We start from the raw sequence: 22,567 nt of genomic DNA on the forward strand, positions 1-22,567 counted from the left end.
TTTGGAGCATTGTACAATTTGTTCCTATACATATACAAACTTTTATTCTTATAAAATAGGTCATGTCTTCAGTGGAGCTGACTTGATTATTTTGGTAGCCAGGCTGGCCGAAGATATCAGGCTGGCCTGTGCACACTCCATTTTTCAGGCTTGTCCAAGGTCCTACTGGACAGGCATCGTGGCCTCTTACTTTGACCCCATGGGGCTGAGACTCCTATGGCTGGCATGATTACCCTGGTAGCCAGTCTGGTTGGAGATGTACAGCCCTTTGCCAGGCTATACACTTTTTGTTCGCCATGGCTGTGAAAGGCTACTGCTCAGCTTTGGACTTCGTCTCTCAACTGAAGATCATAAACCTCTCCTCCTCGTGGGAATTATTTATGTTTATGAAGAGGTTTGAGTCTTGTCCACTTGAACCTAACCTAAGGCCTCTGGAATGGAAGTGAATGTAGCTCATGTTCTCAAGTCTCTTACGTGTTCACCATATAAGCCTTTGAGAGGATCATCAGACAGAAGTATGACTCCCCTGACTGTCTGTTTGCTACTCTTAAATATTATCAGGAATTAGTGAGTTGCACAAATTCTAGTATTAATTCACACAGGTTTAGTTTTATTCAGAAATTTGTGGTCAAAATCCAGAACCCATCATTACACAACTGCATGTTTGAGAGGAGATAGATACTTTTGTTTTCCGCGAGGGCTCTGCTGTGCTATTTGAGTCTTTAGTCTTAGTGACTTTCTTAGCACACTGGTAGAAACAAGATGGAGGTGTTGAACACACTTTCTGGCTTTGTGTGACATTATGCTTCAATTATGGAGGGGTCAAGATATCATCTTGAAATAGCACTTACTTAGCCTTCTGAAAGAATCTTGTTGTCATATTGATCCTGAAGAAAGGAGTTTTAAAAGTGCCAAACAGCTTTCTATTCAAGGTAGTACTGTATACCCTCAAGTCTTAACAATTTTGTTCCGGGACCTGTGGCGACAGCTTTAGCAGTTGCAAAGCTAGCCCAGCTCTCACACGGGACAGAAAACATCTTAAAGTAACATATTCGATATAAGTTTGGATGAATGGTAGAATGACAGGCTTTTCTGCTGCTTATTTCCTTCCCCTCACAAAGGGATGAAGCAGTTGTACAATTATATTGTAGACACTAGTAAACATTCACATTAGATTGGATCTGTTCTCTCCTATCCTCTTCTAACAAAGGAGGATCGAAATGAATACTAAACCATTGCCCATTTGTGCCTGGTTTTTCATTCCATACTGTCTCTCCCCCTTTTTTGGGAGAAAGATGCCTTCGTTGACAGAGTATCAAGTACTGGCCAGGCCCTATTACCATACTTATCCCTATGATTGGCGGATAAGAGATTGCTGGAGTTATCCCCCATTGCTCCTGTACAGGACGAGGGAAACTGGCATATTCCAAGGAAGAAAAGGAACCAACCAGTTTGGTTATAAAAGGACTTCTTCTGCCTAATAAGTTAGTCTCCCTATTTTAAAGGATGAAAGCATTGTGTATGCATAGGAACAAATGAATTTTTTTTAAATGTTTTGGAGTTTCCCTAGCTATACAAACCCAAGTCATTTAAAGCTAAATTTCCCACCTCAACTACTTTTCTGTCACGAGTTGATGGTCAAAGGTAAAGATTTTTAACAGGAATGAGTGGGGCTACTCCATCATGCTCACCAGCTGTTATCATTTACCTCATTAAAGATTTCAACAGCCATTATAGCTTTTCTGAAGACATTACCTCTTTAAATAACTCAGGGTTGTATAGCTAGGATAAATACAAATTATTTTTAAACATTGTTTTACTGTAGTTTTGATAATGAGTTGTTTGAGTACTCTTAGCAAAGTAAGCCCTTTTGTTGCAGATTTAACCAACAGAGTGTGGGTATCATTAAAGCACATGCTTACACAGAAAGAGAGAAACTACTGGACGAATTAGCAGCCCAGAACCCAGACAGTCTTCCTAATGGTGATGAAGAGCCTGAGGTAGAAGTACACAAAAGTAAAAAGGTAATTATACATGTCCCTTGTGATTTTTGTAGAGGAACCTTTATACCTTAAAATTACACGAAAGTGCAGAGTTATTTTGTACATGTACTAATTTTTTGTGGTCATCAATTTTTAGACTTAATGACAGATATGTTATATCTTTTCATAGATTCAGGGGGTTACAAAGCTTTTTAAAGAAAATAATTTTTTTTTTAATATCTGTATGAACTGCAAGTGGTAGATAGGGAAAATGTTGAACTTGAAAATAGGACTGGTATGTGCTTTATTATTATTACTTGCTAAGCTACAACCACAGTTTTGGATAAACAGAATGCTATAAGCCTGGGGGCTTCAACAGGGAAAATAGCCCAGTGAGGAAAGGAAATCAGGAAGTTACAAGTAATCAACAATTAAAATAAAATATTTTAAGAACAGCAAGAATATCAAAACAAATCTTTCACATATGAACTATAAAAACTTTAAAAAGAAAACAAGATGAAGAGAAATATGATAGAATAGTGTGCCTGAGAGAACTCTACCCCAAGACAGTGGAAGATCTTGGTCCAGAGGCTGTGGCACTATCCAAGACTAGAGAACAATGGTTAGATTTTGTAGTGTCATTCTCCTAGAAGAGCTACTTACCATAGCTAAAGAATCTCTTTTACCCTTACCTAGAGGAAATTTGCCACTGAACAATTATATTGCAGTAGTTAACCCTTTAAGGGAGGAAGAATTGTTTAGTAATCTTAGTGTTTCAGGTGTATGACAGAGGAGATTATGTAAAGAATAAGGTCAGACTATTCTGTGTATGTGTAGGCAAAGGGAAAGTGAACCGTAACTAGAGAGAAGGATCCAATGTAGTACTGTCTGGCCAGTCAAAGGAACCAATAACTCTCTAGCAGTAGTAGCCTATCTCAACGGGCAGCACTGATTGGCCTTACAGGCCCTAGCACTGGCTTTATAGCTTAAATCCATAAATCCTATTGTACTTGTTTCTCCGATGTCATTTCTCCATCCTAGCTGACTTACAGAACATTATCTCAAGCCATTTACTCACTGAATTTCAGATCAAGTCTTTATTGCAAAGTAAAGTTTTATTCATCAATTTGATGTATATTATTTCAATGAATCCCAGATCTGCTTTCAAGTGTAAGCTTGTAAAATATTAAATTAAAATGAAGTTTTTAGAGTGGGTTTGGACTAGTCCAGTTAGTACCAAGCCTCATGAATTTAGCATTACTTTAATCACATCGTTTTCTTGTGGCATGACATGAGAGTTGGTCCAAATAAGTCTTCAGCCTTATATCTTAGTCACTTTGATACATAGCTCAGTATAAATACTTTTCTTCATTTTTTTAAGTTGTCATTTGAAGATACTAAATTTAGATATTGTGAGGGCTTTTGTATTATGCCTACATTCCACAAGAATAGTTTAGAGGTGAATATTGTGAGCTGAATGGTGGGTGCAATGACAAATCTATTCAGACAGATTAGTCAATTAGGTAGCAAACTGTCCAAATGTTTCCCTTGAAGATCCTTAAGATTTCCACTTGGGTTATGTTATAGCATAAATGCTAAGAGTGCTCATTAACATGTAAGAGGTATGGCGATTAATCCCCAGTATCTCAAGTAAAGAATTTTTTTCTTCCTCATACCTGTTGTTCAGTTTTTTGTCATCAGTCTCCTGCTTTCCAAAGGATCAATCTGTATCTTCAAATTATGATTAATCTAGATTCCTTTGAAGCACTATTTCGTGCCTCACTTTTCCAGAAGCTGTTAGTGTGTGGCTCATTTTTTGAGAATGGCTCAGTCCAAGAGACTGCTTGCACCTGGTAGCTTCATTTGTGATGTAGCCTCAGAACATCTTGATAGAGTGTATGCCCTTATTTGCCTTTTATTCCTTTAGTCGGTCGGCCTATAGTCGACACTATAGCCGAGTGCATGGCAGAAACTACAAGCTTCTTGTCTTGCTTATCTCCTGTTCTGCTTTGGTGGCATTCTCTATTCTATGTATAGCTAGCTAGCTATTCCAATGTATTGAACACTTCTGTCAAGAATAGTGGTCATTCTGTGAACTAATTTGAGTCCATCAGTACTCTTCCTGTTCCTGAACATTCCAGTATGAGCGTTCTCACTACCCTTATTCCTGCACCTTATTCTGCCCTGTTGGTTGATCTTGCAACTCATTTCGTAAGCAGCAAAGGATGTCAGTAGCTTGATGCTGATAAGATTTTTAAAGGGGGAACCACTCATAATGCCTTTTCTTATTATATGTTGATCATAGTACAGTATTTGTTGATCTGTCTTTATACGTTCATTATTTGACGCCCTTCTTACAGTTTCCAGTACAGTACAGAAATACCTTGGTTGGGGTCAGGAAGTTTGTATGATTGGCCTTGATTTTATTGCTGCCTTTGAAAGTGTTAATTCTGGGGTGCTTATTTTCAAACTTAGACCGATGAGAATACAGTAGGGGGGGGGGTCTTTCTTATCATCATTATTGAATATTTAAGTAATAGATTGCAGAGAGTTGTTGAATGTGATATCTGGTGTTGAATGTGATATCTGGTGTTCCTCAGGGTAGTGTTCTTGGCCCTTTACTTTTCATACTCTATACACATATGTGGTTTGGCTTAGAAAACAAGCTCATTGCAAATGTAGATGATGTATCAGTTCCATCTCATAACTGTAGAGCTATGGTTCCTGAATCCCTTAATAGAGATCTAGCTAAAATCAGTGCATGGTTGTAAGTAGGTCAAGGAAAATGGCTCAATATCCAGATCTTTGCATTGACAAGGTCTCTTTGACATTGTACAAATTTACTTTTTGAGGAACACATTTGGTATGTTTCTTCTTTAGTTTCTTGCACAAAAAATTTGCTTATTGAGAAAGTCATAAGAGTTTTGGTGATCAGTCTATCCTTCGGAAATGTTTTAATACATTAATTCTACCTTGTTTCGAGTATTGTTCTCCTGCCTGTTCTTAAGGTGGGGACTCATCTGAATTTGTTGCTTAGAGACCTGCTGTCTATTAGATTCATTATACCAGATCAGGATATTAATTTCTGGCATCTTTGTAGTTAGTTCTTTATGCTTAATCCACTAATTTGTCCAACAGAAACAATTGATGGTTAGCTTTAGTGTCTCTTTGGCATCTGTGCTCCGGCCCCCTTTCCTTCCGCAGATGGTATGTCTTCTCGCTTGTTTGGTCTCTACAGCTCCTCCCACCAGACACCTAAAGGGTTTTTAAGGAAATAACTTGTTTTGGATCTTATTCTTCCAGCTCGAGAACCTGTTTTTAACCCTTCCTCCATGGATCCTGCCATTGCTCATGCATCAGCTTCTGCTCCAATCTTGACTGGTTTAGGAAGCTGTTTATCAGTGACTTAATAATAAGCCACCCTTTGAAGACTTAGAGATCTCATACCTATGCCATAGAAGAGTTTTCTTATCTTGAACTAATGAAAACATAACTTACTCTTCACTCATATTGACATAGGGTACAGAAGCCTGTTAGTCTTTGGGAAGACTCCCTTGTTAGTCTCGGAACCCACAAATGGTCATCAAATGCCATTGAAGGCTTAAGGGAAGCCGTTCACACCTTGCCTAATTTGGTTTTAAAAAGGAAGAAATTACTTTATTCTCATTTAGGCAAGTCAGCTGTGCAGGAAGAGGCACACACCCTTCTGATCCCTTGACTGCAACTCATCATAGCATTTTTTTTTTTTTTTTTAAATTAGTTCAACTAGAACTTTCACCATGGAATGTAAACTCTTAAGAAGGCATTTTCTCAGTTGAATATTCCAATTTTGAAACTAAGTAACAGCCAGCCAAGACTTAATTTATGACCCTTTAATCTTACCAAAGTGATGATGTTTCAAGAACCTCAAGAAGACTAAAAAAAGTATCCATATTTTTATTATACATTTTTTAATATTTTTAATTGTGTAACTACATTATTTTTACTTTAGGTTTTGATTAGATTCTTTATTTTTACTTGTTCTCAATCTATTCATTCATCAAAATTATGACAAATTTAAATAACTTCACTGGATTGGTGGGTGGCCTTTAACCATAATTCAACCCAATCCAGTCATTGCACTTAATAGTTCATGATTATTCATTAGAAATAATCACTGATTGTAGTTTGGAGACAGGTTACTTGTTTTTTCTTAGATCCATATGTACAATACTACCTATTTTTAAATCCTGTATTACAGTACAGTATCATTAATTTTGATTATTTTGAAACTGTGTTAAAATGCACTGAAGTGCAGAGCCCTCATTGTTTTCCGCTGAATTCACGTCGTGCATGTATGGTAGAAAATATTTGCCAAAGTTTAATTTTTAACGTAATAGTATTTCACAGGATGAATAAGATTCCTTACTAACGTGGTAAATCTTTCCTTTACCTTTATTTTCTATTTAGCTAATTCTTTGGAAATATTCTGAAATTGATGATTGCAAACTTTCTATTAGGCAATATATTGAATTCGTAGAAAACCTGACACCCTAATAGTTACATTATAATTTTTTTTTTTTCAAGGCTCGCTTAGAAGAAAAAGTAACGTATGATGATCTTCAGGGTCCTTCCAAGGTAGAAAGTGCCTCATTAACTATAAATCAAACACATCGGTACTTGATAGGGCCCACAGAATACACCACCGTACAAAACCTCGAACCTCGTCAGGCAAGTAGATTTTAGTGTTTTGAAATATAAAAGTTTTTGTTATAGTTTGATACTATGGTTTTTCTTGTTTTTTTAGAAATTGGTTTTTCATATAGTAGGTATATGGGTATACTGTACAGTATACACATGAATTGCTGAAGTTTTTTATACTGGGTTGAATTTGATTTGGGAAGACTTATTTATAGTGCATGTAATGAAATTTTTATAGATATAAGATAGTATTTTAATGAACAATAGGCAACTTCAGTTATGTATATTTCTGTATTTGACGAGCATTATATTTTCTATTGGAATAGTTGTCGTCATTTATCTCGTTTCATCTGATAACGTTTTTCATTGTTTTTATCTGTAGGTGAACATTTTACAACAACAACTTGTGGCCACTGTGAGCAACTGGAAGCCAGACTTGCCACATTCGCAGGATCCAGACGCTGCATATATGAATCTTCAGCAATTTAGTGATATGTGCCGGAGAAGTAGAACAAGTGCAGGCATTAGGTCAGGTATGTTATAAGAAGTTTGAGTATTGAAAAACTTGAACTTCCTCATTCCTGTTTTCCTGAGGCTAAACTAACTAGTTTAGCTTTTCGATCTCGTGAGATGGACCTTGATGCTTATGGAGGTGTAGACCCAAATGGTATTTTTCCTTTGTTTTTTATAAAGACAGCAGATTTTTTGGCTCCAAAGTTATCTGTTATTTTGCGCAAGTTAGCAAGAAGAGGAGCTTTTAGCACTTGTTGGAGAATTGGTAATGTTACTCCTCTATGTAAATGTGTTTGTGGTCCCATTGATTACCGCCCAATTTCCATAACTCCCATATTATCTAAAGATTTTTAACGTCTGTGGGCAAAATGTCATAAACTATTCCCTAGTTTGCAATTTGGTTTTTGTAAAGGCCTTGGAGCATGTGATGTCCTTCTTACAATCTCCAATGCTGTACAAAAATCCCTTGATTGTGGTCAGGAAGTTCGTATGATTGGCCTTGATTTTAGTGCTGCCTTTGACCGTGTTAATCATGAGGCCCTTGTTTTCAAACTGAAACAGTTGGGAGTGGGTGGGTCATTTCTTAGCATTATTATTGATTTTTTAAGTAATGGATCTCAAAGAGTTGTTGTTGATGGGCACCGGCACCACAGTGAGTATAAGAATGTGATATCCGGTGTTCCACAGGGTAGTGTTCTTGGCCCATTACTTTTCATACTATATACACATGACATGTGGTTTGGCCTAGAAAACAAGCTTGTTGCATATGCAGATGATGCTACTCTCTTTGCATCAATTCCATCCCCTGAATGTAGATCTGGGGTTGGTGAATCCCTTAATAGAGATTTAGCTAAAATTAGTGTATGGTGCAAATCATGGGGTATGAAGTTGAATCCTAACAAAACTCAAAGTATGATTGTAAGTAGGTCAAGGACGGTGGCTCCTCAACATCCGGATCTCAGTATTGATAATGTTTCTTTAAATTTGTATGACTTTTAAAATTTTAGGTGTGATTCTCGACAGCAAATTTACTTTTGAGAAACACATTAGGTCTGTCTTCAATTGCAAAAAAAAATTGGCTTATTGAGAAAGTCTTACAAGATTTTTGGTGATCAATCTATTCTGAAGAAGTGTTTTAATTCTTGCATTCTACCTTGTTTTGAGTATTGTTCTATCTGGTGTTCAGCTGCTGATTCTCATCTTAATTTGTTGGACAGAAACTTACGGTCTATTAAATTTCTTATTCCTGATCTAGATATTAGTCGTTCAATTAGTTCATTATGCATGTTGCATAAGATTTTTCATAACTGTGACCATCCTTTACATTCAATCTCCCTGGACAATTCCATCCTGTTTGTAATACTAGGCAGGCAGTTAATTCTAATAGCCAGGCCTTCTCCATCATGAGGCTCAATACTACACAGTACTCTAGAAGTTTTATTCCAGCTGTTACCAAGTTGTGGAATGATCTTCCTAATCGGGTAGTTGAATCAGTAGAACTTCAAAAGTTCAAAGTTGGAGCAAATGTTTTCATGTTGACCAGGTTGACATGGGTCTTTTTATAGTTTATATATGACATATCTGTTTTTGACGTTAATAGTTTATATAGGACATATCTGTTTTGACGTTGTTACTTTTTTTAGAATGATTTATTGTAAATTTATTCTCATTTATTTATTTCCTTATTTCCTTTCCTCACTGAGCTATTTTTTCCTATTGGAGCCCTTGGGCTTATAGCATCTTGTTTTTCCAACTAGGGTTGTAGCTTGGCTAGTTCATACATACATATACCAAGGCACTTCCCCCAATTTTGGGGGGTAGCTAGTAATAATAATAATAATAATAATAATGATGATGGTATTGGTGAGTACTTAAGATATGTAATTTACTTTGTTACTTTAGCTCTGTAAAACAGTGCATGGATTTTGAAATTAATATTTCTTCTTTGATAATTTTATTTTGCCTCAATTAATGGTTATTTTATATGATGATTTTAGATAAGTCAATTTTCATTGAAGAGAGTTAAGTGGTTGGATGAAGTGATTCATTTTTTTTTTAATCAGCACCAATCCTTTCAAAGTAATCCCAAATGACATATTTTGAGCAGCCAAGTAATAACATTATTAAATATACCAAAATTTAAGGCAATGCATAAGGATGCGAGATTAATACCTGTACAGGAAATAATATACAAATTGTGAGGTTATCAAATGAGCTGCTTAGTTTTTGATTGAATGTAGTTCAATATTTATATGTACTTATTTAAATTTTTAGACTTATCATAGTGGCCATGAATTTTTCTATTTATGATTAATTTCTATGAAATATAAATGACGTACAATTTCAAAATGAGTATACTGTATTTCCAATTTATTATGCATTTATAAGTTCTGAAAATACATCTATTTTGGCACAATGCAATAAAAAGGAAATGTTGCTTGGAATAAATCATTACTGCTTTTTCTTGTCAGGTATTTTATTCTGTTCTCACAATATAAATTTCTAAAATTCTATTCTTTATCTCATCTCTCTGTAACCAAGTTTTTTGTCCCCTTCATTTCAAAAAGGAAAATCATACTAGATAAAGTTGGAAACTGTTTATTAAGGTAAACAAAATGTATCCTTCAAGTAAATACTTTTACTTTTTATGCCTCTTGTCTGAAGCGCTAGAAACTTCTTGATCATCTTCGGTCCATCTTTCAGGTGATGAACTTCCTGGAAAATTACACAAAGAACTTACATTAGTATACAGCAGTGCAGGAGAACTGTTAAGGCATTTTTGGTCTTGTTTTCCTCCAAGAACACCACAATTACAGGAAAAACTTCACAGAATGCATCAAACCCTCTGTCGCTACCATGAAAAAACAATTAGACCGTTTCGGGTAAGTTTGCATATTGTGCTATTATACAAGTTAGAATGATTATATATTTCTGCATAATGTTACTAAAGCATTTTGTATCAGAATTAATGTAATGGTATGACTGAAATTTGGCATGACCTTTTTAAAAGGATTTGCATAGAACTGAAAGACCCAGCATAGGAGTGTGGCAGAATTAACTGCACATAAATGTCCCAAGGTAATTGAAATCATTTTTAATTCAAATTTACCACTCTATCAACAGTTGAAATTGCAAGGAAATATTGTAAAATGAGGGAATTTTCACATATTAACAATGTCTTAGGAAAGAGGAAATTGATAAGGTTGATTAGAATAGAACAATTAGATAATTACTTTTCAAGGTAAATTACAATGGTTTTAATTTTAATTTGTTCCTATGCAACATACAAAACCTTGTTCTTTAATTAGGGAGATTATTTTGGCATGAGCTGGAATTGAACATTTGAAAGGTATAACAGTTATCTGACTTGAAAGGGGTACTTCCGCCTCATTCAGTTCTCTATTCATTTTTCCTTTGACTGCAGTGGGTCTAGGGTCTGTTCCCCTTCCTTCCGTGTCGGTGGTTGTGCTTCCACCTTCTGAGTGCGCCTTCTTCCTTTGTGACAGTGTGCCCTTGTGTTGTGGCTCCTGTGCAAGCAACCTGTGTGGTCTTTCCCTCAGGGTAGTAACTATGTATGCGGTCGCTCAAATCCCAACCACTTTGCTTGCAAAAGCAGGATTAAGTATGTACGTAGTTACCCTTATTCTCCTTATCATCCTATCCCTCAGACTGTTCATCTCGGCTGAAGAAGTCTAGGAAGGTCAACCGTAGTCGCAGGGGCAGCACTGTCTGCGACACTACAGAGGTGTCCTAAGGATGATAGAGGAGCTACGATGACTTCCATCTCCCTTCCTCTCTACATTGGATGTCTGCTCCTCCCTCCATCGTTGACTGGATTGCTTGTGATTCGGTAGATCAGCGAGTCGCGTAGATTTCCCGTTGCTGCAGGCTTGCCTGAGCCTTTGTCGGCCCCCGACTATGTACCTAGTTTTGTCCTTGGGACGGAGCGGTCGTACTGGTAGGGGAGGGGGGGTAGATCTTCAGTAGCATGCTGCCTTTGGTGGAGGATGATGATGCTTAGGAACAGAATGTGTCGTGGGCTTCGGAGCTTAAAACCTCCAGAGGCAGACTACTCGTGTTGGAGAATGTTTGTGAAGGGATTTTCTCTCATTTGTGAGTGCAATGGCTTGGGGAAGCAACCGTGACTCCAGTTCCAATGACAATTTCGTTAATTGATCGGCACTTTGATGCCTCTTAAGGATTGAACTCCTCGTAGTTTTACTGGTTGAATCTTATGAATCTGGCTTTGGAGTGGGTAGATGATCAGATATGTGGATCCAAGAATTCTCTTTGTTCCTGCAGGTCAAACAAATCTTTCCTTCTCTTTAGGCAGTAGAAGTTCCATATGGCGGAGAATACCACGCCTGCACCTCTGCAGGCATACCTGTCAGTTTAAGTGATGGGGTGGCTCTAACTACAGATTCGAGGCGAAAGATATTGCCTTCTCGGCCTTGGAAGTTGATGGCCATACCCTCTCTCCATGCTACGTCCTGGGTTGGCCAATAATCGGGTGCAGCAATGCTTCAGTTTAGCAGGGATGTCAACCCCCGGAGGCTTTGTAGAAGTACAAGTGCCTTGTGCTGTTTAGAGGGCAGGCAGTCACCTACCTCGCTCACCAGACAGCTAACCTGTGTCCTAACAGGTTCTTGAAGAGATGGAATGCTGTTGTCTCTGCTTGTTGAGCAGGTTAGGAATTTGTCGGTATGCGATCCAGAAAATTGTGTACTGGCAGTGGCAAAGTCATGGTGGAATGCTTTCATGGCTCCATGATTTACCGAGCTGATGCCTTCCAGGGTTCTGGCCAAACCCATTGCACGACTTCTTGATTAACCGAGATGTTACCTTTAAGAATTCTGGCCTAACCTATGGGTGCGCCTGCATTAAGGAAGGGCCTTGCGCCCATTCAGAGCCCGCTCCTTTCAGGAACGGTTGAGATGGGAAGACGGAAATGGCGAGTTTTGTGTGTCCCTATCCCTTTACCAAGAGTAGAGGGTTGTTTTTGTCTCCACTGGCTAATGTGGTAGCAACACTGTGGCCGAGTCTTTAGTAGTGAGTGTCCTTCAGGATAGCTACTTGCTACCTTTTTTGGACTACCAGCCTCCTATAGAAACATTGGGGCCGAGTCTTGGGTAGTAAGTGTCTTTCTGAATAACTACTTACTACCTTTTTTGGACCACCCCACCCATCTCCTGTTTCATAAGAATTTCCAATGAAGCAACCTTGTGTTGCAGACAGAGGTGAAAGCAATTTTGGAGAACGCGATTGAAATCATCTGAAACGAATCTCTAGCCTTCTACAGGCGTCTCTTCCTGGTGGAAAAGGTGACCCGCGGGTGGAAAGACCAGTCATTGACCTCTCTCCTCTGATAAAAAATCTGGATGGAAACAGTGCAGTCTATGCTCTCTGCCTTCAGAGAGGAAGATTTCATTCTTTTAGTAGATCTGAAGGACGTACTCTCAAGCGAAGTGGCTCTGCTTCTCCCTCTACATTACTGTATACCAGTTCAAGACTGCTTCAGACTGCATACAGCTTGTCAGATGTTCACCAGGGTACCTACTTGGGCCCACTCGTGAGGGATACGTCTCCTAATTTATCTCAATGATTGGTTGATCAAGAACGGATTCTCACATTTGGTCATGATCTGGGGATTATGGTTAACTGGGAGAATTTGAATCTCATACCCTTCACAAGTTGATGTACAAGTACCTGAGCATGCTGATAGACACTGCAGTAATTAAGTCTTTCCCACGGACGATCTGTGTTTGCAAGCTTGATGAGGTTGCACGACCCTTTCTGTCCAAAACAGATGTTCTAGCTCGGCAGTGGCAACATCTTCTCGGGCATCTTTCCTTGATAGAGAAGCTCATTCCTCATGGGTGACTCGAGTAAAGGTGGCTTTAGTGGTGTCAGAAGGATCATTGGGTAGCCAACAGGGATCCCCCTGTTCCAACCTATGTCTGTGTCACAGGAGCTCTGTGACAATCTGACCTGGTGGCTTGATGAGAAAATCCTCACTAGAGGAGTTTACTTGACTTCTTACATCCAGACTTGCCTCTGTTCTTGGATGCTTCAAAGGAGGGGTCTTGAGTACACCTGGACGACCTGGTTTCCTCTCAGGGGCGTGGTCTGAAGAGGATAGGCATATTCAGCCTTTCTAGGGTTGCAAGCATTTCAAGAACGTTCAAGGCACTTGATATTGCTGATGAGTGACAGCTCTACCGTCGTGGCTAATGAGTTGAAGTATATGCGCATGTGGGTGGTGTTGCATACTCTGGCCAAGAGGAATGTATCAACGGATAGTCTCTATGGGCAGTATTCAATTTTCAACACCCATGGCATCACCTGGATGTATACATTATTTTCCTCCTACAGGCTGATCTAGCCAGTAGTCAACTATGCCAGGTATCAAGATGATATCCTGATCTGCTGGCCCGTCTACTTGAGGTCCTGGGATAGTTGACCCCTTCAGCTGCACTTGCTAGGGTACCATCAGTCCATGGATTCTTTAGTTCTTCACAGGTGAAAACTATCCAGTTTTCTCCCAAGCAAAAGGATTTTTGCAAGGCACTGCACAGATGTACAGATATCTCTGGAGGTTACAGATAACAAGCTAAGTAGGCCATTAAAAAGGGTATTTCTCCAGTTAGTGTCTTTAGCACAGATTGAGGATTTCATAGTCTTCCTTCGCCAAGAGAAGTGTCTCGGTTATGGCCATAAAAAGCTACTGCTCACCCTTGGGTATGGTTTATCAACTGAAGGACATAGACCTTTTGGCTTTCTGGGAGTTGTCTATGTTCGTGAGAATCTTTGAGCAGTTGTACCTTTCTCTGGATCTCCGGGCCCAATGAGTGTGATGTGACCTTGGTCCTTGGGCATCTGATGCGTACGTTTAAACTTTTGAGGAGCCCGTCAGACAGTGATTTGATCCTGAAGCCTGCCTTTCTGCTAGCTTTAGGATCAACAAAGAGAGTGAGCAAGATTCACTGTCTCTTATGTGGTCACCCACACTTATGTATGTAAGGAGGTCTCCTTCAGTTTTGTGCCGGACTTTCGTGGCTGACTCAGAATATGGCGGCACATGACCCCAGGTTTGATTCCTTTTTCATCCGCCCTCTCTGGTAGGTGTTGGGTGGTGGTGAAAACGAAATGCTAGAGTTCTGTGAGGGCTCTACTATCTGAAAAGGACCCAACACCTTGGTATGAGACTTTTCTTCCGCTAGCAGTGGCAGGAACAGAGCTCACAAAGTCAGGGGTAATGCCATCACTCTCGCTTTTAAACAACCAGTCGGTGAGCCAATTGATGAAGGCCTTTGAAGAAAATGCCTAGATAAACTTAGAAAACATCCTATCCGTCGTGAAAAAAAAGGCATCTTATGAATTACATGAAAAAAAATTTAAGCTTTTCTTTGGTTGCTCTAGTATAGAGAATTTCTTTGATACAATATTGATATTTTGTACTAATTTTAATGAGAAACTAAGTTTTTACTCATTAGGAGTTTGTCTTTGTCATGGTCTTATTTGTCTGTATAGCATTAGTTACATCAGAGTTTGCCGCTCAAATTTTTTATTAAATTAGATTTATGATGAGAGAGAGTATATGCCATATGGCAAAGTTTGTCCATTCTGGTGTGTCAATCCATGGTTAGTAATGAAAAGTAAGGAATTAAAAACAAATTAAGCACTGTACATAATTGATTACAACCGTAGTTACAAAAATTTTGGTTTTTTAATTCTACATTAATCTTGGTGAAAAGATCATCATATCTATATGCCTTTACAGGATATGGCTGTGAATGACTACAACTGCAATACAACCATCTTGGACCATCTCTTAGGAATGATTAACATAGCAAACACCAAGTATGAAAATTGGAAATCTCGAAATTCTAGGTGAAAAGGGCTACTTCAGGGTAAAGATTATATGAAATTAATGTCAAATTTAGGTTAAAAATTAATAGTCTGTAAATACAGTATTCACATGTACATCATATCTTTGGCACTGCCTTGTGACCCTCCATAATTAACATACTCCAGTGAAATGATTCAGTCATGGCTTTAATATAATGTTCCTAATGTGAAAAAGACCCTTTGGTTAGATTTGATATATTGTATATCATAACATGCATGAATTAAAAGTTTTTCTGCTGAACCTATTATATTAGTTTTGACTCCTCAGCAGGCATTGTAAATACAGAAACAAAGTATTTGGGCATGAGTTTAATAATGCACGAGTATTACCGAGGAGACGTGTCCATGTCAGTATTACCATCAAGTATCACGTATGAATAAGGAAATCAAGGGAATTTGATGCGATACAGATCAAACAAATTATATGATGGAGCTATCTGATTTACTTTGATATCTTACCAGTGCATTATAGGCAAAAGCTTCCCTAATTTTATTTTAAAATATTTATTTATATTCAGAAATAACCTAAAAAAATCAAAAGTTAGGGTGTGTCATGGTCAACTGCAAAAAATGACAGTTGGGTAATGAAATTTGACATTAGTGATTATTTTAGTATTTTAACCAAAAGACAACAATAAAGCAATACCATATGATAAGCAATGATATACTGAACTGTATTGTATCTCTTTCCACATTTGGCAAAGAGCTGTTATGAAGAACTGCATTTTATTAATGATTATTTGTAACCTATTGTATGCAGTAACAGTCTTTTGGGCATGAAGTCACAATGTTTTAATGTAATTGCTTCAACCATGGAGTAACCTAAAGAAGTAAAACCAATTTGAATAAATATGCTAAAAATATTGATTGTCTGAAGAAGGATTCTGATTGTGAAAGTAGTGTAACAGTTGTTAGGATGGAAATTATATCCCAAGGTAAACCCAAGCTTGCTCTTAAAAGGGTTAAAATTCAAGATGCGGCTACGTAATGTAAATTTAAAGCATTAAGGTTAACAGTGTTCATTTTCCCTGGTTTCTATTTCAATAAGGGGATGGCCTTAAGCTTAATTAAGAACTGGAAAGCCTTGATAAAAGATTATTTTCTAGAAGCATTTTGTAAATCTGTCAATGTATAGACCAAAGAAGAAAGTCGATATCATGCCTCCTTTGATATTTTTTATATAATATTTGTATTCTGACAAAGAGTCATTTCATAAAGCAGTCGACCCTTTTTAAAGTAATGTATCCACTTCCCAACCCGACTCCCTTTGGCAGTTTTTAAAGTGGGTGGCCGAATGTTTACAATGTATAATCAGAGACCCACCAATCTTGTTATCTCTTGTAAAAGTCTAACTGGAAGTACGCAATAACTAAATACTGTACAGTAATACTTTGTTAGATTTATGGAGTGGAATGAAATGAGGATAAAGTATCAACGCAGCATTTTGAAAAAGTAGTGAGAAATATTTATAAAAGTTGTTGAAAATATTAACTTGTATCACTTATTTTTAAAGCATTATGATGTCTTTGTTTCAACTCCAGTGAAGATACTGCGAACAAATTTTGTATAAATTATATTTTACTGTAATCATGTGTCATTTCAACCCTTTCATTTATGAAATACTTTTTGAACCATTCACACTGACATTATGAATTTTATGGAAAATCTTTCAAGTTTATTCTGTATGTGATTCCAATGAAATAAGCTAAGGGCATTTAATTTTAATTTTAGACTAAAAGTGAAAGCTCAAATATGATCAAAATAAGCCTGTAGACCCTTGTGTAGTTAGTCAAGCAACCAAACTGCAAAAATAAATAAATCCATATGAAAAACTTTACAGCTCAAGTTTTTGAAAAAAAAAGAAAAAGAAAATCCTGATTCAAAAAATAGTCCTGCTATCAGACAGGCATTCTCCTAAATACACATCAAAATGTGAAGTTACAGGGGATTTAAAGTACCCTAACTGCTATCCAATACAAAATGCTGGTTTTACCATTTTCCTTGATCTTTACTAATGTGTGTATGCAATTAAAGCAAACCTTACTTTTATCTATTAAAGAGAGCTTTACATCGGCAATTCTCATCTCTCCATGGGGCTAAATCATAAAGCACAATTAAAATAAGAGGTGAAATAGATATAGATATTGGAAAGCATAATTATTATTTTTGGGCTCGGGCCATGTCGTCCTGATGGAAGTTCCTTTGTTAGTAGCTTCCTAGGTATATTTGACTACAGTGATATATCCCAGAGAATTTACCAAAGGTATCCAGAATTCTAACTCCTGGAGCGAATATCCCTTAAAATTTAAAAAGGGATATCGCGTATATCAGAGGACCTATTCTTGACACGTCTCAGCTATCTACACCCCCAATAGCGTTTTCGCTTAGAGAGGGAAAAGTGGCAAGAATATAGGAGAGTCGTTAAAGAGGCGATGCTCTCGACACTCCTACTGTACTGTAAATAGTGCACCGAATCGCCACCAAGCCATTCTTTTGTTTGTAGCTTTGCTGACCGGTGTTATCCCATGTTATCTCTCGCTATTTTGGAAGTATTTCATCGCTATGATGTCTTCACCAGCCTCATCAGCTTCTGGAAAGTTAAGTAATATCTTAGGATTGTGTAAATGTAAGCTCTTGCCAGTTTTACTCTTCGATTGAGATCGTAATTAACGTAACAAGAGCTGTTGCCAGCCGGATGGCACAATGGACGCACTCGTTCTTCTTGTTCATTTAGTTAGCAAGAATGATTTTCCGGCATTATTTCGCTTTAATAACTTTAGATATTTAGCTAGGGAATATTATATTATGTCATTGTTGTCGTGGATTTGGCTATTTATGATCGAGCCTCACGAGTGCTAGGCTTCCTAGCCTAGGCACTTACACACTTCATGCATGATATAACCTTCCTGGTAAAGTTTTATTGAAGCTCAGGCAATATTTTATACAATTAAGATATTACTGCATAACTTTTTCCTCTTCCAAGATAGCGTACAAGAGAGTTTTGGTGAACAATTCTCTATGCTCCTAGACTTAATAGCCTAGGGGCTTTAGAATACTTTCTTACATGTCCCATATTGCTCTTGTATTGTCTTTTAAGGGGAGACTGACACCTTATATCCAAGGATATTATCTTCCCCTTGAATTCATTATGAATCTACAGTTCAATATTGGAGGAGGTCATAGCAATGGGCTGGACAGGAAACACATGTAGGTGTCTTTCCTACTCTCTAGCTTACTCTATCCAAGCTAATATTAATTAAATATTAATTAAAATATGTATGCTGAAATCTGAGAATTTCACTGAATACTAATAGCTTTTCTTTCTTTACAGGAGGAGCATCCCGTGTGCGGTAACAACTTTTGCAGGGTCCGTAGTAAGAGCTTCTACGGACATGGCATGTGCAGGGCCAATGCTCGCTGCGCAGTCACCAGAGGGGCTCTCAAGTACTGGGACCCACAGGTATGTAACGTTTGTGACAAACTGGTTAAAAAGGCTTTTGATGATCAAAAGTCTACTGAGTCTAGGGATGCAGCAAGGCACACGCTGCGAAAATGGGTCAGGGGTTTTCAGAAGAACACCTCTGGCCCATACCTTCCTAATGAGAGGATGAGGTATTGTCTCTTCCCTAATGCATCTGCGGATGCAATTGTTCCCCAGGCTCAACCTGAGATCCCCTTAGTTCAGATTCCGGAAGAACCTGACATTTCGGATGCCTTACAGAGCATCCAATTAGAGGACAACATGTCTGTTGTCACAGAGGAGACTGAGAACAATCTCCTAGTGGATGAACTGGAGCAGGAGGATGAGATACCACCTGAGACTGGAAGTCGAGAAAACAAACTATTTCGGTATCGTCTGCAGCGGTGACTGAACCGACGCCTTCGACTTCTTCCACCGCACCCCAGTTGGATTCCATTACAAGTACGCTACACTCGCTACGGTCCATGGTGCAGGACATTCAGAAAAAATCGTCCGAGAAAGAAGCATCTTTCCGGACGGAGATTCATCAGCTAGTTGCGTCACGTTTAGCCCCGAAGAAGTTAAACGTCAAGGACCTCCCCGCCTTCTCTGACGTTAACCCATGGAGGTACGCAGAGTATATGCCTATGTCGGGGGGGGGGGGGGGGGAAGATCTTCCTCTCAGAGAAACTGGGAACAGTTCCAGTAAAGGAAATCGAATTTTGGCCTAGTAAAGGGGCCTATCCGGATTGCTATGTCCGTCTGAGGACGGAACCAGCATCCAAGGAGGAAACAGAGCCGAAGGAGACGATTGTCCTTGAACTATCTAAGGCACAGGCCTTATATACAACCACCTTGAAAGAGAGGGCCTTTACTAGTTCCAAGGTGCCGGCTCTCAGCAAAAAGCACCCATCCTTTATTGCTGACCCCAAACGTGCCTTCCCCTTTATGGACAAGGGGTTTAAAGCAGTTGAGGCAGGGAAACCTTGCCCTACACTTGAAGAGTGTTGACCATTTTCCCTCGCCTTCCCTTCAGATGAAAAAGGATTGGAAGGATGTCCATAACACCTGCACAGTTGGGAAGCTAGAGGCAGATATCGCTGGACGGCAGTATAACGAAGATCTCCCGAAGCTGTCAGAGTTTCTCCTGCGCAGGGAACAGGAGACTAAGGAATGTCTCGCTGCTTCCATGTCTCTGCAGACTGGCTTAGAGACTATGGCAAGCATCCCAGACACCCCAGATATGTACATGGTCTTTGCCAAATCTCATTTGGCAACAGTCACCAAGGATTTGTACAATTTTATTAAAGCCAGAAGGGCTTGTAGGGAGTTTATGTTTGCTTCTGCTACAGTGAAGCACGAACCAAGGAAGCTGATAGCTTCCAATATCTGGGGAAAAGACCTCTTCCCAAGTGAAGTGGTCAAAGAGGTCGTAGATAAAGCCGCTTCGGAGAATAGGAATCTCCTCTCCAAATGGGGCTTGTCCTCTAAAAAGGAATCTTCCGCTGATGAGGGTCCCCAGCTGAAGAACAAGTCAAAACGACCAAGAGTGCCCTCTCGGCCAAAGCAACAGCAACAGCTTCCCATGGCCACGATGCCCCAGGCGGTGGCACAACCAACCACCACCTTTCAACTGGTGCTCCAAACGCTGGCGACCCAGTTGCCCGTGTTCACCCCAGTATTTGAAAGGCAATTAACTACCTTTAAGCCGAAGTCTCGAGGTTCCTTTCGAGGATCCTCTAGACGCCCCTTCAGAGGTAGGGGCAACAAAGGTGGACGTGGCCAAGGAGGCAAGTCCTCCAACCAGCACTCCAATTGAGATGCTGCCGGTAGGAGGGAGACTTCTCCACTTCCGGGATCGTTGGACGGAGTTGGAGCTCAACTCCACCAAAATTCCCTCAATTCTTCCAACACTCAATCCCCGTACTGGAAGAATATGTTCAGGAACTCTTGAACAAAAGAGTTATACGGAAGGCAAAGTCCATCAGATTTCAAGGAAGGCTATTTTGTGTTTCGAAGAAGGATTCGGAAAAGCTCAGAGTCATTCTGGACTTATTAAAACTCAACAAGTTCATTGTGAACCACAAGTTTAGAATGTTGACGCTTCAGCACATAAGGACCCTTTTGCCTAAACGGACATTCACAGTCTCTATAGACTTGATGGATGCATACTGGCATGTTCCAATCCACCGTCAAGTTTGCCCCTACCTAGGGTTCAAACTACAGAAAAGAAAGTACATTTTCAGAGCCATGTCCTTCGGCCTAAACATAGCCCCAAGGGTATTCACAAAGCTTGCGAATGCAGTCATTCATCAACTACGCCTGAAAGGAATCCAGGTAGTAGCCTACCTGGACGATTGGCTGGTGTGGGCAGCATCCGAGGAAGAATGCATGCAAGCCTCCAAGGAAGTGATCCAGTTCCTGGAACACTTAGGATTCAAGATCAACTTGAAAAAGTCTCGGCTTTCTCCAGCTCAAAAGTTCTAGTGGCTGGGTGTCCACTGGGACCTACAGTCACACTGCCTTTCCATTCCATCAAAGAAGAGGAAAGAGATAGCAGAATCTGTCAAAAGACTCCTTCAATCCGACACGTTGGGGTCCCTCCAGTTTGCCTCAGTGACAGATCCAGTATTGAGAGCACAATTTAAAGATGCATCAGGAGTTTGGAGAAAATACGCATCAAATGCTCGAAGAGATCTACAAAGACCGATACCAAATCGTCTGCGATCACTACTCAAGCCATGGTCGGAGGCCAAGAACCTAAGAAACAAGGTACCCTTGAAACCACCTCCTCCAGCAGTCACCGTTCATAAGGATGCCTCGAAGGAGGGGTGGGGAGGTCATTCTCATCATCGGAAAGTCCAAGGAACCTGGACTCCCCTCTCCAAGTCCTTCCACATCAATTTTCTGGAAGCTATGGCAGTTTTTCTATCTCTGAAAAAGATGAAACTTCGCTGCTCAATCCACATCCGTTTGGTTCTAGACAGCGAAGTAGTAATGAGATGCCTAAATCGATAAGGTTCGAGATCGCCTCACATAAATCAAGTGATATTGGCCATCCTTCCTCTAGCCAAGAAGAAGAGATGGCACTTGTCAGCAGTCCACCTTCAAGGGTTCCGCAATGTGACGGTGGACGCACTATCCAGGGTCAACCCGATAGAGTCCGAATGGTCTCTAGACGCAAGATCATTCTCTTTCATATTACGCAAAGTCCCAGGACTGCAGATAGACCTCTTCGCAACGAGCGACAACAAGAAGCTACCCCGGTATGTAGCCCCGTACGAGGATCCTCTAGCGGAAGCGATAGATGCAATGTCCATAAATTGGAACAGATGGTCCAAGGTCTACCTGTTCCCTCCAACTAACCTTCTGTTGAAAGTCCTCGACAAACTGGGATCCTTTCGGGGGACTGCAGCAATAGTGGCCCACAAGTGGCCCAACAGCGTTTGGTTCCCTCTGATAACGGAACTACGCCTGAAGCTGATCCCATTGCCGGAACCAGTTCTGACTCAGCAAGTTCAGAAATTGACCGTCTCCGCTTCATCAGAGAAAACCCAGAACCTTCATCTCATGATTTTCTCGCCCTAGCGGTCAAGAAACGGTTTGGGATTTCTAGAGACAGTATTAACTTCTTAGAAGAATACAAGTCAAAGTCAACAAGAAGACAATGAGTCTTCCTGGAAAAAATGGGTGGCCTTTGTCAAGGCGAAGAATCCTGAGGAGATTTCTACGGATTTCTGCTTGTCCTTCTTCATCCATCTGCATGAACAAGGTTTAGCAGCTACAGTAATACGATTACTACATGTAAATCCACCCTAGCCAGGCCAATACGATACGCCGTCCAGGTAGACTTCTCTAATGAAATCTTCAACAAGATTCCTAAAGCCTGCGCTAAACTTCGGCCTGCAGCTCTTCCAAAGCCCATTTCATGGTCTTTGGATAAAGTTCTTCACTTAGCATCAACCCTGAACAATGAAGATTGCTTGCTGAAAGACTTGACTCAAAAGGTGATATTCTTATTTGC

At 39.6% G+C, this 22,567-nt stretch overlaps 1 protein-coding gene and 1 long non-coding RNA gene across 5 annotated transcripts in view; one reads left to right on the forward strand and one right to left on the reverse strand.

Moving 5' to 3' along the window:
* The window catches only part of Tfb1 (transcription factor B1), a 69,139-nt gene extending 52,469 nt beyond the window's left edge, over positions 1 to 16,670 (forward strand). For all 3 annotated transcript variants that reach the window (XM_068370671.1, XM_068370672.1, XM_068370670.1), the window contains exons 7-11: positions 1,880 to 2,024; positions 6,549 to 6,692; positions 7,045 to 7,195; positions 9,879 to 10,057; positions 14,956 to 16,670. In XM_068370671.1, coding sequence (XP_068226772.1) covers positions 1,880 to 2,024; positions 6,549 to 6,692; positions 7,045 to 7,195; positions 9,879 to 10,057; positions 14,956 to 15,069 — 733 coding nt within the window. In that variant the 3' untranslated portion in view covers positions 15,070 to 16,670. The remainder of the gene's footprint in view (positions 1 to 1,879; positions 2,025 to 6,548; positions 6,693 to 7,044; positions 7,196 to 9,878; positions 10,058 to 14,955) is intronic.
* Positions 9,176 to 22,567, reverse strand: part of LOC137638543 (uncharacterized) — a 312,041-nt gene continuing 298,649 nt past the window's right edge. For both annotated transcript variants that reach the window (XR_011044153.1, XR_011044152.1), the window contains exon 3: positions 9,176 to 9,890. This is a non-coding gene — a long non-coding RNA (uncharacterized lncRNA). The remainder of the gene's footprint in view (positions 9,891 to 22,567) is intronic.

This window comes from Palaemon carinicauda, chromosome 3, assembly GCF_036898095.1.
Source record: "Palaemon carinicauda isolate YSFRI2023 chromosome 3, ASM3689809v2, whole genome shotgun sequence".
Classification (NCBI taxonomy): domain Eukaryota; kingdom Metazoa; phylum Arthropoda; class Malacostraca; order Decapoda; family Palaemonidae; genus Palaemon; species Palaemon carinicauda.